Source organism: Narcine bancroftii, chromosome 3, assembly GCF_036971445.1.
Source record: "Narcine bancroftii isolate sNarBan1 chromosome 3, sNarBan1.hap1, whole genome shotgun sequence".
NCBI classification, from domain to species: domain Eukaryota; kingdom Metazoa; phylum Chordata; class Chondrichthyes; order Torpediniformes; family Narcinidae; genus Narcine; species Narcine bancroftii.
In genome coordinates, this window is record NC_091471.1 from 44323363 (window position 1) to 44338647 (window position 15285).

The window sequence follows — 15285 nt, forward strand, 5'->3', positions numbered from 1 at the left end:
GGGTGTCAGATGTGGGAACAATGAGTGACCTCCACCCTCCCAAATGGCCACATCTGCACCTGGTGTACCGAGATGCAGTTACTAAGGGAGCGAATTAGGGATATGGAGTTGCAGATTGATGACCTGCGGCTTGTAAGGGAGAGTGAGGAGTTAATCGACTCAACTTTCAGGGCGATAAATACTCCAGAACCCATGTCAGGGAAGTGGAAAACCGTCAGGGGGGGAAAGAAAAAAGCGAGAAAAATGGAGGGCACACCACTGACTATCCCACTCAGCAACAGTTATGTTGTATTGGATTCTGTTGAGGGAGATGACCAGACAGAAGATTGCCACGGGCACCATGTCAATGGCAATGAGCCTGGCAGAGTGGTGCAAAAGAAAAGGAAAAGGAGAAATGCAGTAGTTATTGGGGACTCCATTGTGAGGGGTATGGACAGGAGGTTCTGTGAGCCAGATAAGTATACCCGCATGGTGTGCTGCCTCCCTTGTGCAAGGTTACGAGATATCACAAATCGGGTCCAAAATATTCTGAGAGGAGAGGGAGAGCAGCCTGATGTCTTAGCACATGTGGGTACAAACGACATTGACAAGAAAAGGGAGGAGGTAATGAAAAGGGATTACATTGAGCTGGGACGAAAGCTGAAAGACAGGAACGCTAGGGTGGTGATCTCGGGATTACTACCTGATCTAAATGCAAGTGATGAAAAGAATGTAAGGATAAGGAAAATTAACATGCGGCTGAGGTGCTGGTGTACAAGGCAAGGATTTGGCTTCTTGGATCATTGGGATCTCTTTTGCGGAAGGCATGATCTTTACAAGAGGAACGGGTTGCACCTAAATCCAAAAGGTGTCAACATTTTGGCAAGTATGTTTGGTACAGCAGTGGGGCAAGGTTAAACTAATTTGGCAGGGGTATGGGAACCAGAGTGATAGGAAAGATAAAGGGAACCAGAGTGATAGGGAAGATAAAGTAATGGCCAGGAAAAGTAAAATAGGAAAAGTAATGTTGGGAGGAGAAAGTAAAAAATCAGATGGTGCAGTGAGTTTTCGGGTTAATGATAGTGTTAAGAAAATTACAAAGAAAAATAGTGGGCAGAAAAATCAAAAGAAAAGGTTACAGAAGTCATTAGATATTAAAAGGACAAAGAGCATAAGGGCACTTTATCTGAATGCCCGCAGTATTAGAAATAAGGTTAGTGAACTTGAGGTGCAAATCGGTACCCATGCCTATGATTTGGTAGCCATCACGGAAACATGGCTACAAGGTGATCCTAAATGGGAATTAAACTTTCAAGGGTATCAGGTGGTGCAAAGAGATAGACAGGATGGTAAGGGAGGTGGAGTTGCACACTTAATCAAAGATGAGCTCCAGGCAGTAGTGAGGAATGATAGAAGATCTAAAGAGCATAATGTTGAGTCCATTTGGGTAGTGATAAAGAATAAAAAAGGGAAAAAAAATTATTGGTGGGTGTTATCTATCGCCCACCATATAACAATAGTTTAGTGGCACAGGAAATAAATAGAGAGATAAGTGAGGCATGTAATAATGATACGGCAATAGTCATGGGGACTTTAACTTCCTCATAGATTGGGAAAATCAAGTTGATCGTGGGAGTCTGGAAGACGACTTCATAGAATGCATCCACGATAGCTTTCTTGAGCAGCATGTAAAGGAACCCACAAGAGAAAATGCTCTCCTGGATCTAGTGTTGTGCAATGAGATAGGTAGAGTAAATGATGTAATAGTCAGAGACCATCTGGGAAATAGCGATCATAGTATGATTGAATTTCTCATTCAGATGGAAGGGGAAATAGTTAGATCTAAAATTAATATATTATGCTTAAACAGGGGTGACTACCATAGGATGAGGGAGGAATTGGGCAGAGTGGACTGGGAGCACAGGCTAATTGATGAAACAGTTGAGGAAGAGTGGAAGATTTTCAAAGAAATATTTTGTAATGCTCAACAAACATATATTCCGGTCAGGAAAAAGGGCAGCAAGAGAGGGAAAAATCAACCGTGGTTAATAAAGGAAATAAAGGAGAGTATAAAATTGAAGGCGCAGGTGTACAAAGCTGCAAAGAGCAGTGGGAAACTGGAAGATTGGGAAAACTTTAAGAGACAACAAGGGGTTACAAAGCGGGAAATAAGAAATGGGAAAAAGGATTATGAAAGTAAATTGGCACAAAATATAAAAACAGAAAGCAAAAAATGTTATAAATATATAAAACGGAAGAGGGTGGCCAGAGTTAACAGAGGACCCTTGGAGGATGAGAAAGGAAAACTGGTAGCAAAAAATGAGGAAATGGCCGAGGCATTAAACAAATATTTTGTGTCAGTCTTCACGGTGGAAGACATGTCCAGCATGCCCAAATGCGGAGTTAACGATGCGAATGTTGGGGAAGGCCTTGATAAAATAGTTGTTACAAAGGAAGTAGTGATGGAGAAACTAATGGGACTAAAGCCAGGCAAATCACCTGGTCCTGATGATATGCATCCAAGGGTTCTGAAGGAAATGGCAGAAGTTATAGTTGATGTATTGGTGGTCATATACCAAAAGTCCTAGGATTCTGGGCAGGTCCCGGCAGACTGGAAGACAGCAAATGTCACGCCACTTTTTAAGAAGGGATGAGGGCAGAAGACTGGAAATTATCGGCCAATTAGCTTGACGTCTGTGGTTGGAAAAATGCTTGAAGCTGTCATTAAAGATGAAATAATGAAACGTTTGGAACATAGGGTTCAATCAGGCAGACGCAGCATGGTTTTAGAAAGGGAAGATCTTGTTTGACAAACTTGTTAGGATTCTTTGAGGATATAATAGGTGCAGTGGATAGAGGGGAACAGGTTGATGTTGTATATTTGGATTTCCAGAAAGCGTTTGATAAGGTGCCGCACAGGAGACTTCTCAGTAAGTTACAGGAAAGTGGAGTCCGGGGAAGTCTATTGGCCTGGATTGAAAATTGGTTGTCTGACAGGAGGCAGAGAGTCGGGATAAATGGGAGTTTTTCAGGTTGGCAGAGAGTGGGGTGCCGCAGGGGTCAGTGTTAGGCCCACAACTGTTCATCATTTACATTGATGACTTGGAGGACGGGACAAAATGTGATGTAGCCAAGTTTGCAAATGACACCAAATTGAGTGGAAGAGCAAATTGTAATGAGGATGTGGAGAGTCTGCAGAGGGATTTAGTTAAGCTGAATGAGTGGGCAAAGGTCTGGCAGATGGAGTACAATGTTAGTAAATGTGAGGTTATCCACTTTGGCAAGAAAAATAAAAGAGCTGAATATTATTTAAAGGGTGAAAAACTACAGCATGCTGTTGTGCAGAGGGACTTGGGAGTGCTTGTACATGAATTGCAAAAAGTTAGGTTGCAGGTGCAGCAGGTGATTAAGAAGGCAAATGGAATATTGGCCTTCATCGCTAGAGGAATTGAATTCAGGAGTAGGGAGGTAATGTTGCAACTGTATAAGGTACTGGTGAGACCGCACCTGGAGTACTGTGTCCAGTTCTGTTCTCCATATTTGAGGAAGGATGTACTGGCTTTGGAGACGGTCCAGAGGTTTACTAGGTTGATCCCTGGGATGAAGGGGTTGACTTATGATGAAAGATTAAATCGTCTAGGATTGTATTCACTCGAGTTCAGAAGAATGAGAGGAGATCTTATAGAAACTTATAGGATTATGAAGGGTATGGATAGGATAGATGTAGGAAGGTTTTTTGAGCTGGCTGGGGAAACTAAAATGAGAGGACACGGTCTCAAGATTCGGGGGAGTAGATTTAGGACAGAGATGAGGAAAAATAGTTTTTCCCAGAGAGTAGTGAATGTTTGGAATTCTCTAACCAGGGAAGTGGCTGAGGCTGCCTCATTAAACATATTTAAAATTCGGTTAGATAAATTTTTACATGATAGAGGAATTAGGGGATATGGGGAGAAGGCAGGTAGGTGGAGTTAGGTCATAAATTAGATCAGCCATGATCGTATTGAATGGCGGAGCAGGCTCGATGGGCCGTTTTTGGCATACTCCTCTTCCTACTTCCTATGTTCACTCGAATGGTGTGCAACATTGCAGCAAAAAAGATGAAGGGAAATTTTGGGACAATATTTGTTGTTTATATTTGTATTCCCGGTTTTATCTATCAATGAGTCTAAGTTAAAACAAAAATCTCCCCCTAGTAAAATGTGTCCCTGTGTGTCTGCTACTTTTAAAAATATGTTTTGCACAAATTCTTGGTCATCTTTAATTGGTGCATCATGTTCCAAAATTCTGAATAAATCTGGCATTTTATCATTACATATCTACCCACTGGGTTCATTATTACTTCATTTATCTTAATTGGTAGATTTTTATGAACTAATAGAGCAACTCCCCTGGCTTTTGAGTTGTACGATGATGCCACTACATGACCAACTCAGTCTCTCTTTAACTTGTGATGTTCTAATTCAGTTAAATGTGATTCTTGTAAAAAAGCTATATCTATTCTCTTTTTTTTAAGTAATGTCAGTAATTTGTTTTCTCTTAATTTGATTGTGGATTCCATTAATATTAATAGTCGTATAGTTTAACGTGCTCCACTTCTTTAACCTCTCCATCTCTCTTTTAAAATCTGTCTTTAAATTGTTCTTATTCTTTACTATATATAACACAACTAATGAGAAATTAATAAAATTAATAAAAACCATAATTTAATTAAATTAAACAAAAAAACAACATTGACTTCCCCTTTACTGAGTTGTCTTTGCCGCTTCGCAAGACAACCACAACTCCTTTTAATAATGCATCCTTGTTTGAGAACTGGTTTCTTTAAAATTGGTTCTCTAGTAGATTTGTATCCTGGAGCAAATGTGAGGATGAATTTCTGTGAATTGCCAAAATTTGAGGAGGGTGCTCCACAGTCCATTCTGATTGATGAAGTTAAAGGCTTTAAATAGTCAAAGAAGTCCATGTATGATAGCTAGTGCTCCTCCCTGTGTAGTTTCAGTCTTACCCAAGAGCAGTATTATCTGTTGAATTACAATTTTTTTTTACAAAATTCTGAGACAGGAAGCACTCTCCACCTGTAAACTAATGAACCCACAATTACCTTTAGATTGACAATGAAGAAACATGGAAACTATATTCCAGAAATAAAACTTGTGTTTTCTACCACAAATAACTCTCAATAATTTTACTAAATGGAGGCAGAAAGGAGGAAATAATTTTCGTTAATTCACCCTCCTGCATTTCCTAACAAAGTATCCTTTCAGGAAATGGACACAAACTCTTTGTGTTTGTACAGTTACCATTTATTAAAATTATCTGCGTGTATGAATTAACTTATTAACTGCAGAAGCGACATTACAAAATACAAGAAATCAGAGAAAGGATTTCCCTGCCCCCACCAACTCTTTTGCTGATAAGACACAAGTTGAGTCACAATTTGTGTAGAGTTTGCTAATGTCTTGTAGAATATTAGTACCCAAGCTAGCACCCTGAGACAAAGTCAGAAAAGAGACAAGGGTGAATGGTAGAACAATGGTAATCTTTATTTTTAGTAATCTGTGAATGCAAAGCAAAAGCTGAACTGGTTCTCTTCAGAGACAAAACATCATGGCACACACTTCAAAGTAGGTCTTTCAAGCCAATGAGCTAATGAATCCATGGTCAGTGTCTCAGGATTATGTCTCTCAGGAAAGTACCTGTGGTGCTACCATTCCTCCAAACGACCATTTCCCCACAAATGCAACGTAGTTAGATGAAGGTAAAGTACCACAAAATGAATTGCAACTTAATGCATCCACTTTTCCCTTTAGACTTCACATCGCTATTTCATATTTGCTTTGCTCAAAAATAGTTAAATAACAGTTTAAAATAGCAAATGGTTAAATAGTTGAAATAGCTCCTAACTTGATTACAGAAGATACAAAAAGAGATGAACTTACATTGCAATTACTTTCCCTTTTAAAATGAAGTATGCCAATTCATCAAACAGAAACAAACATTTCATTGATCCACAGCTTTACTTCATCAAAAAAACTAAAGTATTTAAAGAAGCACACACCCGAATGTAATGAAAGCAAGTTTATCACAGTAATTTTATAAACATTTTAGTCACTGATCAAACATTTGAAACTGCCATGACCTGGTAGGCCAGTTCAAATTTATCATGATGAGAGCCTACAGTAATGGAAAGAGAACCAATAGTACTCTTTCAAGTCAGAGAAAAGAATGGTTCAGTCAATTTACTGGTTTACAACTAATTTTTTTCTTACTGATATTCCCTTCTCTCTCCCACATACTGAACTTTACTGTCTTTATCGAGAAGCTAACAGTCTTTCATTATCTCACACAGGGAGCCAACCTCCAGATCAACCTTGTTAAGGGAGGATAATGAGGCTATTGTCCTAACATTCACACAAAATCTAAGGGTGGAAATCAAAAACAGGCATCATCTCAGTTGATTATTTCAGCTGTTATCTTGAGTCAATTGCAACTTCCAACTACAGCTCAGTGAAAGATCAATAAAGTCAACATGATTAAATGAAACTTCAGACTTTTCCTGTTTTGTACAGGTCATATTCACACTGAACAATGCACCGTCAGAATAACAGTGGTTTTAATATTTTAAACTCTGTTATACATCTCCTAGTTCCTCCCAATGGCAGTCAGGTCGTGGTCAACACAGTTTCTGGAGGTTGTGTCACAAAGAAAGTTTATTCCTCGACTCTTATTTTCTAACAAAGACCATGGATAAATCAAAATGAATTAGGATGAAAATTACAGAATCAACTCTTGGCAAGATGTGTTTTGTTAAAGGCCTTCTTTTCAATGCATCTGCTTTACCCAAAATACACATGCTTAGCAATGACAGGAAAAGTGAGCAATTATCAAAGAATGTCACATTCTGATACAAGTGAATTTAAATCAGCTATAGTTATAAAAGTTGAGGATACAACGTCAATTCCTTTAGATGATCTAGGATGCTTATTTTCACGGGAAACATGCATCTGCTTTTTCCATTTTGATTATGTTAAGGAAAAAAGTGATGATGTAATTACAAATATGCTTGCAGTTGAACAAAGATTTCTAGCAAGAAAGTTCCAGCAGAAAAGGGCACATCTGATGAGCAGGTCTTGCTCTCTGACAAAAAACATGGAGTTCTGTAATGTGTGGCTCAGAGTAGAGAGCTGACAAGGAATTACTACCGAGGTTAAGAGCAAGGCTACTGGCCCCAAATCTGAAATTTTACAGGAGTGTCCTGTCTGGCTGCATCATTAGTAGCTGCAAAGCATCAAACAATACAAATCAATACAGAGGATTATCAAAATATCTGAGAATATCACTGGGATCTCCCTTTGTTGGAGTGACAATATTTACCAAGAGTGTGGCTTAAATAGGGCTCAAAAATTATTGAGGACCCTTTCCATCCAGCACTCTGTGTTTGACCTACTACCATGAAGGAAGAGGAACAGGAGCATCAAAATCAGTATTTCCGGCTGGTAAAGTTTCTTCCCACAGCCTATGAGATTAATGAGCAGTATCCTGCAACTGAGCAAATCATCCCAAAAGATTTATATACACTTGTTTTTAAATTATATCTTTATGTGATCATTGGGATCTCTGTTGTGTGTGTGTGTGTGTGTGTGTGTGTGTGTGTGTGTGTGTGTGTGTGTGTGTGTGTGTGTGTGTGTGTGTGTGTAATAGGTTGAATCAGATAATCATAAACTTGAACAAAGTGGTTAAACTTGCATCAAATAGAATGCAGACAGCGTTAGATCATAGGTTATGTATTTTGTGTCTGACTAGTGCAAATGTTTTTTTAATATAATGAAAGGAATTACATTCTTTGATCTCAGCATAAAAAAAAAGCTAAACAGCAAATGAAATATTTTTGAAGTCACTATTGTAATGTAGATGGCCTCCCACATGACGACTCTCAAAAAATGACAAGGGTCAAGGACTGAAAACGATAATTAACAGAAAGAATTAAATTTTAGAGTAATTTATCAGACTAAGAAATTGTCGGTCGCATTTCACAGTATTGGTACTGAGGCTGCTGACCCTCATAGAGCCAGAAACAGGCACTTCAGCCCCAACCCCCCCACCTCCATGGGAATCATCCAATCTTCGGTCTGTCACCAACCATGTCTGAGCAACTCAAGGATTCAAGAGAAATATAAGAACTGTAAATTTTGGATCTTGAGTTGGAGGGACTCAGCAGGTCAGGCAGTCCCCAAGAAGAGAAATGCCAAATGTTTTGGGTCGGAGACCCTTTGTCAAAAAAAAGGATCAGTGGATGTTACCTGACCCACTGAGTGTCCCCCACCCCCCAGCCTCTCTCCATTAATTAGTGCTCATCCAGATGCTTTTCAAATGTTGTGAGAGCACCTGCCCCCACCACGAGATGGAAAAAAAAACTTTCTCAGATTCTCTTTCTCCTTACCGTAAATCCACACCCAGTTTTTAAACACCTCTGCCACAGGGAAACGTTTCTCCCCTAACCTAACCTATAACCTCTGATCATTTCGTACAATCTATATCAGGTCTTCCCTTTGCCTCCTCTGTTTCAAGGAAAACTAACGCAAAACTACCCAATCTCACTATAACCAAAATATTCCATCCCAGGCAAAATCCTTGGTCAATCTATTCTGCACCATCTCAAAGTGCAGTAACATATTTCCTAATGACTAGAATGGCGCAGCTCTGATCTAGGCAATGTTTTACAATTGGACTGAGATCTGCCTGCTTTGGTATTCTGTGCACCAGTCATGAAGGCAAGCATTATGTATGCCTTCTTTATCACCCTATGCCACCTTCAGGAATTGTTGGATTCATCTATCAATGTCCCTTTGCAAGAAGTGTAAACAGATCTATCCTACCAGTTGGGCTAAAAGTGGTCTGTTTCTCTAATGCAAATTCCTGAAATTTTGCTCTGTTTGATTTTATTGACATTACATTACTTGAACATCACAGTCATTCCCCACCCCCCTCCCCCCTCACAGCCTATCCCTTAACCTTCTCCAACTAAACTGAGAGGATAGGATTTGTTGTTTCAGAAATGCATGAGTACTAAAACTCTAAGTTAGAACTCAAAGTTGCTTTTTTCAAAAAAATGCACATTTATGGATTCTACAGCCATGGTTCTCCTAAGCATGAGCCTATCCAACACGAACAAGCATCAAGGCTGATCTCAGTTCTGTCCTCGTGCAACAAATGAGTATCAACTTTTTGAGGGAGGAACAGAAGCTTTTTCTTTGAATTTTCATTTCCATGGATGCTGAATGGCCTGCTGAGTTCCTCCAGTATTTTTATTTTGGAATATAATGTGTTAAAATTAATGTGGAATTTTGGATGACACAGTTTTTTTTTCCTCTTTTATTGTTTGTTTATTTTTCTTCTTTCTTTTATTCTTGCTTTATGTCATAGGGGGTGGGGAGGGTGGGAGGAAAGGGGAAAAAAATGTCACTGTGTATATTTTAATGATGAATATTTGTATATATTGTTATTGAAATAGTTCAGGGTGAAGTATTAAATAAAATAAAATATTTTTTTAAAGTACTTTTTTTTTGAGAATGAGTTTTCAGTTGGGATCCATTTCAACCAGGGCCATAAAGAGAGACTTTTCCAAGACCACCTGTTCTCCTCAAAGTAAAATAAAGGCAAAACACATGTCTTCACAACAAAACGCTAACCTGCAGTTTCCTAAACTGGAAAATATTAACCTCAGATACAGTAAAACTCTGACATGCTTCTCCTTGAATCCATGAAAACAAAATCAAATTACTACATAGTGAAAATAAAGAACTTCAGAAGTGGTGAAGCAAGAGATGACAGAGGTGTCAATCATGCAATATCAAAGTATATCTATGGAATTTAGAAATTAATGCAAGGTGTTCTACAACTTGGCATCAATGATGGGCATCTTAAAATAATCAAGTACATTCGAACTACAAACTGCAGAATTAATAGTGGGTACAGTATATCTTCTTTGGCTTGGCTTCGCGGACGAAGATTTATGGAGGGGTAATGTCCACGTCAGCTGCAGGCTCGTTTGTGGCTGACAAGTCCGATGCGGGACAGGCAGACACGTTTGCAGCGGTTGCAGGGTAAAATTTGTTGGTTGGGGTTGGGTGTTGGGTTTTTCCTCCTTTGCCTTTTGTCAGTGAGGTGGGCTCTGCGGACTTCTTCAAAGGAGGTTGCTGCCCGCCGAACTGCGAGGCGCCAAGATGCACGGTTTGAGGCGAGATCAGCCTACTGGCGGTGGTCAATGTGGCAGGCACCAAGAGATTTCTTTAGGCAGTCCTTGTACCTCTTCTTTGGTGCACCTCTGTCTCGGTGGCCAGTGGAGAGCTCGCCATATAACACGATCTTGGAAGGCGATGGTCCTCCATTCTGGAGATGTGACCTACCCAGTGCAGTTGGATCTTCAGCAGCGTAGATTCGATGCTGTCGGCCTCTGCCATCTCAAGTACTTCGATGTTGGTGATGAAGTCGCTCCAATGAATGTTGAGGATGGAGCGGAGACAACGCTGGTGGAAGCATTCTAGGAGCTGTAGGTGATGCCGGTAGAGGACACATGATTCGGATCCGAACAGGAGTGTGGGTATGACAACGGCTCTGTATACACTGATCTTTGTGAGGTTTTTCAGTTGGTTGTTTTTCCAGACTCTTTTGTGTAGTCTTACAAAGGCGCTATTTGCCTTGGCGAGTCTCTTGTCTATCTCGTTGTCGATCCTTGCATCTGATGAAATGGTGCAGCCGAGATAGGTAAACTGGTTGACCGTTTTGAGTTTTGTGTGCCCGATGGAGATGTGGGGGGGCTGGTAGTCATGGTGGGGAGCTGGCTGATGGAGAGCCTCAGTTTTCTTCAGGCTGACTTCCAGGCCAAACATTTTGGAAGTTTCCGCAAAACAGGACGCCAAGCGCTGAAGAGCTGGCTCTGAATGGGCAACTAAAGCGGCATCGTCTGCAAAGAATAGTTCACGGACAGGTTGCTCTTGTGTCTTGGTGTGAGCTTGCTGGTATATATGTTTATTCTATCAGCATGGTCAATTATTTTACTACCTAATAGATCAATAAGGACAGCACTGTTGATGTAGTGGTCAGCGCAACGCTTTTGCGGTGCCAGCAATCAGGGCCAGGGTTTGAATCCTGCCCTGTCCATAAGGAGTTTGTATATTCTTCCAGTGTCTGCGTGGGTTTGCTCCAGTTTCCTCCCACCATTTAAAATGTTCCGAGGGTGTAGGTTAATAGGGTGTAAATTGGGCGGCATGGACTCGTGGGCCGAAATGGCCTGTTACCTTGCTGTATGTCTAAATTTTTTTTAAATGACAAGAGTGAATCTCAGGCACTATTATTCAAATGCAAATTATCGTTTGATGCTAAGTGACCACATGCAACCTTTCAGAATATTTTTCCCCCAAGACCTGCAAAATGTCTAACTCAGGTGAAAACCCTCTGTCGATTCTCTGCTCCCTTTTAGAAGATAGCCATTTAACTCTGTTGCAAACTGTAGTCTTTTCACTTCTTACAGTTTTCCCATTCTACTCCATTAATATGTAATAGGGTACACTAATCTTCCTGAAGTCTATATTTAAGAAAATGAACAGTGCACTTCATCAAGCAACGATTTCCTTATGAAATGAAAATGTTCCTTTTTCCAGTAAGCAAAAGATGATCATATTCTTTTCTTCCCTTGGCCCAGGTCCAATGCCAAAATGTTGCCTCAGCTGAGGTCAGTAACCCTGGAGCTTCCTCAGAGTACATAGCATGAATGGGGTAATGCTTTAAATAAAGATACTCATGAAAGAACGCCAACAAACTTGTCTACATCATCTGCTCCAGACTATTCATGCAGTCAGCAGAATTAGGGTATAAACACCGATCATTTTAAACTGCAATTGTTGTCAAGCAAGTTAGAAAATGGAAACAAATTCCTGACTATAGTTGACAACAAAATTGGAAGCATTACCAACTGATCTCACTAGGAGCAACTTGAATTGGACTTACCTTTGATCGCATGCCTCTTCGCATTGCAGTAAAGTGGAGCTGGAAATAAAATGAAAAGAATTGTTTAATTTTTTTATAAAGCTGCATTTCATTTACATGTGATGATCAGGGAATGAAACCAAAATGAAGATGATTGATCCCCCACACAAAGATATGGATGAGTAGAATAATGGCTATGGTATCAGTACCAGTAAGACTGAAAATAATATAAAGAGGTAAATCCATCAATTTCCATTGGGCTAAAGTCACAATGATTTATGTCAAAAATGGGAGTCAAACTTGAAAATCAAAAATTGTAGAGTTTGCAAATGTGAAATAATAAAAAAAACAGAAAAAGGCTGAAAATGATCAGAAAGTCAGGAATCTAAATAGAAACAATGTTTCCGATTGAAAATCCTTTGTCTGAAGACTCTGATGAGGGGGTCTCTGACCTGATACTTCGACACAGTTTTCTTTGCACAGATTCTAACTGATCTGCTGAGGATTTCCAACATTTTTATGAGCCAAACTAATTATTGTTGGAATCTGTTCCTGGCTGTAGGCAAGCATCTTAGTCATCAGAATGAATTTTACCAAGTGCAGGTGTTATCTTCAATATATTGAAATTTTAGTACATTTAAAACAAAAAAAGGATAAAAACTTGTTTACATTGCAGACCAGCCACAATCTTTCCATTAACATTGGCCGCATAGAATTGACACTGTAAACACCCATTATGGTTGTCATGATCATGGTTGTCAAATATCAAGATAAAGGGAAAGGGGAGAAAAAAATGGCAGGAGGGGGGCAAAAATAGCTTTTGGGTAGGAAAGGTTGATTGGTAGAGAACAACAGACAAATTAAGTAAAATCAGAATTGGACAATTGAGAGCGAGGACCTCGAATAAGAAACACATTTTATCCCTGGCCTTAAATGAAGCAAAGATCAGGAGGTCCAATATACAGATGAGTTTTCTCCATTGATGGAAATTACTTTTAATTCAAGATATTACAAGGTTAAGCAATGACAACACATACATCGATCAGAAGTTTCTTTTGGATAAAAAAAATTAAGCTATCATTTTTGTTATTAGTTCGATTTAAAATGAAGTGAGAGTAAAATATGCCAAGGATCTGAAAAACAATTCCTCAGTAACTTACTGGAGAAGAAAGTTGGAGACAGATGGATGGAAAGACCAGGGTGTAGTTCCCCAAAAGTTATGGGCAAAGGGATTTCAAACAAGGGAAAATGCATAAAAATGGAAGTTCCTCCATTCTATTATAATATTCAATTCCAGTCACACTAAACTTGCTTATTTATTGGTGGTTGGCAAGCTCTCCACTGGCCACCGTGACAGAGGTGCACCAAAGAAGAGGTACAAGGACTGCCTAAAGAAATCTCTTGGTGCCTGCCACATTGACCACCGCCAAGTGGGCTGATCTCGCCTCAAACCGTACATCTTGGCGCCTCACAGTTCGGCGGGCAGCAACCTCCTTTGAAGAAGACCGCAGAGCCCACCTCACTGACAAAAGACAAAGGAGGAAAAACCCAACACCCAACCCCAACCAACCCATTTTCCCCTGCAACCGCTGCAAACGTGTCTGCCTGTCCCGCATCGGACTTGTCAGCCACAAACGAGCCTGCAGCTGACGTGGACATTTACCCCCTCCATAAATCTTCGTCCGCGAAGCCAAGCCAAAGAAAAAGAAAGAATCATATACCACTTCTGAAATTTGGTTCCATGGACTTCCAATTAAACTTAATTTCACAAGTAGAATACAATAGAGTTACTGCTAAGTAACTGATAAAGAAGCTGATGTAGCAGTTTTGGGTGTGAGGTGAGGAAAGTTTTGATAGAGTTGGTTTACAATAGGTCTTGCTATGAAGGGTACGTAACTGCCAATGTCTAAGTTCTATTCCACCATAATCTTAAGGTATATTACTGATTTTATTGACATGGAAACAGGGAAGATAGGGATAATTCCACCATTAAATGAAAATACAAAAGAAAATCATATGCTCTTGTAGACTCAGAGTCACACAGCAAAGAACAGGCCTTTCAGCGAAAGCCGACTATACAGATCAATTTGGAATTCTGGGCTAGTCCCATTTGCCTGCATTTAATCCACAACCTTCTTAACCAACCTGTCCATATATCAGTTATGAAAACATTTTATCAAAATATAATATAAATATTATTTCTTTATTCTTGAAATGTAATTTATAGCAATATTTGCACTCTGACGCTGCCGCAAAAAAAAAAAACGAATTTCATGACATGCTCATGATAATAAATTTTGATTCTGATAGGCATAATTTAAAAAAAACTATCTTTTCTCTCCCTGTAACTCAGAACGCATCACAAACTTTCTTCCATTCCATGGACTCCCTCTACATCTCCTGCTGCTGAGGAAAGGCAGCCAACATACATACGACTGAACCCATCTCCTCCCGTCATGCACCAACAGCCTTAACGACAGATTCTTCCCCTCACAGGGTTGCTGCATGAACCCCATAACAGTGCTATCATACTGCCCATGCTTGGAGCTAATTAATCTTTTCATTGCAATTCTACACATTATGACTCTGCTCTTTACATAGCTGTATGAAAATGAGATAACTTGCCAGTCCGATCATTAAGAACCCTTCTCACTGTACTAGATATTTTGTGACAAGAAAATTAACTTAAATTTACTTCAAATCATTGTTTCCCAGGATCACAAATTCCTTACCTCCCTCAGTTTCCTCTTCCTCCTGCAATCTTTTGGAAAGACAAGCTTGTCACTGTTCGATTTCCTGTATTTTTCCTTCTATTTTCTGTGACTTTAATCATGTCCTTCTGGCACCATGTAATTTTTTTTTAAACTCATACAAGAGGGTTGGACAATATTAAAGTAGTATTGAGATTTTATCTTGTACAGAAATGCTCATGCACAGTTCAAACTATAATGTCCCTTTAACAGGATTTAACCACTGTAAATATAAACCTGCATTCAAGCTATGATTTGCCTCTGCTTCACTATGAACCTTCAAACATCCAAGCACTGTGGATACTACATGACAGTCTCAGGGCAAATAAATCAAAACATAAAGTTTTCTCACTTCCCTTTTATGAAAACGCTAACAGATGAGGGAATTTATAATTCTGCTGAAATGGTCTGGTAAACCACCCTAATAATGTGTCACATAACCGCACAATCTCCATCAAAAAATGTATAACTGGTAGAATAAATCTCATTGTGGAGCCTGTTATAAAGGATTTAAATTATGCAGTTAGTATTTCAAATTTAGAAATGGACTTACAAGTTATAGGTAGGTTAA

General features: G+C 39.5%; 1 protein-coding gene and 1 long non-coding RNA gene across 9 annotated transcripts in view; one reads left to right on the plus strand and one right to left on the minus strand.

Moving 5' to 3' along the window:
- The window catches only part of LOC138757127 (uncharacterized), a 38040-nt gene extending 31558 nt beyond the window's left edge, over positions 1 to 6482 (plus strand). Inside the window, exon 3 of the long non-coding RNA XR_011353353.1 lies at positions 6329 to 6482. This is a non-coding gene — a long non-coding RNA (uncharacterized lncRNA). The remainder of the gene's footprint in view (positions 1 to 6328) is intronic.
- The window catches only part of LOC138757126 (transcription factor 4-like), a 664743-nt gene that overhangs the window by 282564 nt on the left and 366894 nt on the right, over positions 1 to 15285 (minus strand). For 7 of the 8 annotated variants that reach the window (XR_011353352.1, XM_069923937.1, XM_069923938.1 and 4 more), the window contains one exon: positions 11986 to 12024. Coding sequence is in view for 7 of the 8 variants with exons in the window: in XM_069923937.1 (XP_069780038.1) it covers positions 11986 to 12024 (39 nt within the window). In the remaining variant the exon portion in view is untranslated. Of the gene's footprint in view, positions 1 to 11985; positions 12025 to 14696; positions 14995 to 15285 lie in introns of those variants that run through there. The other variant, XM_069923942.1, reaches the window with a different exon arrangement.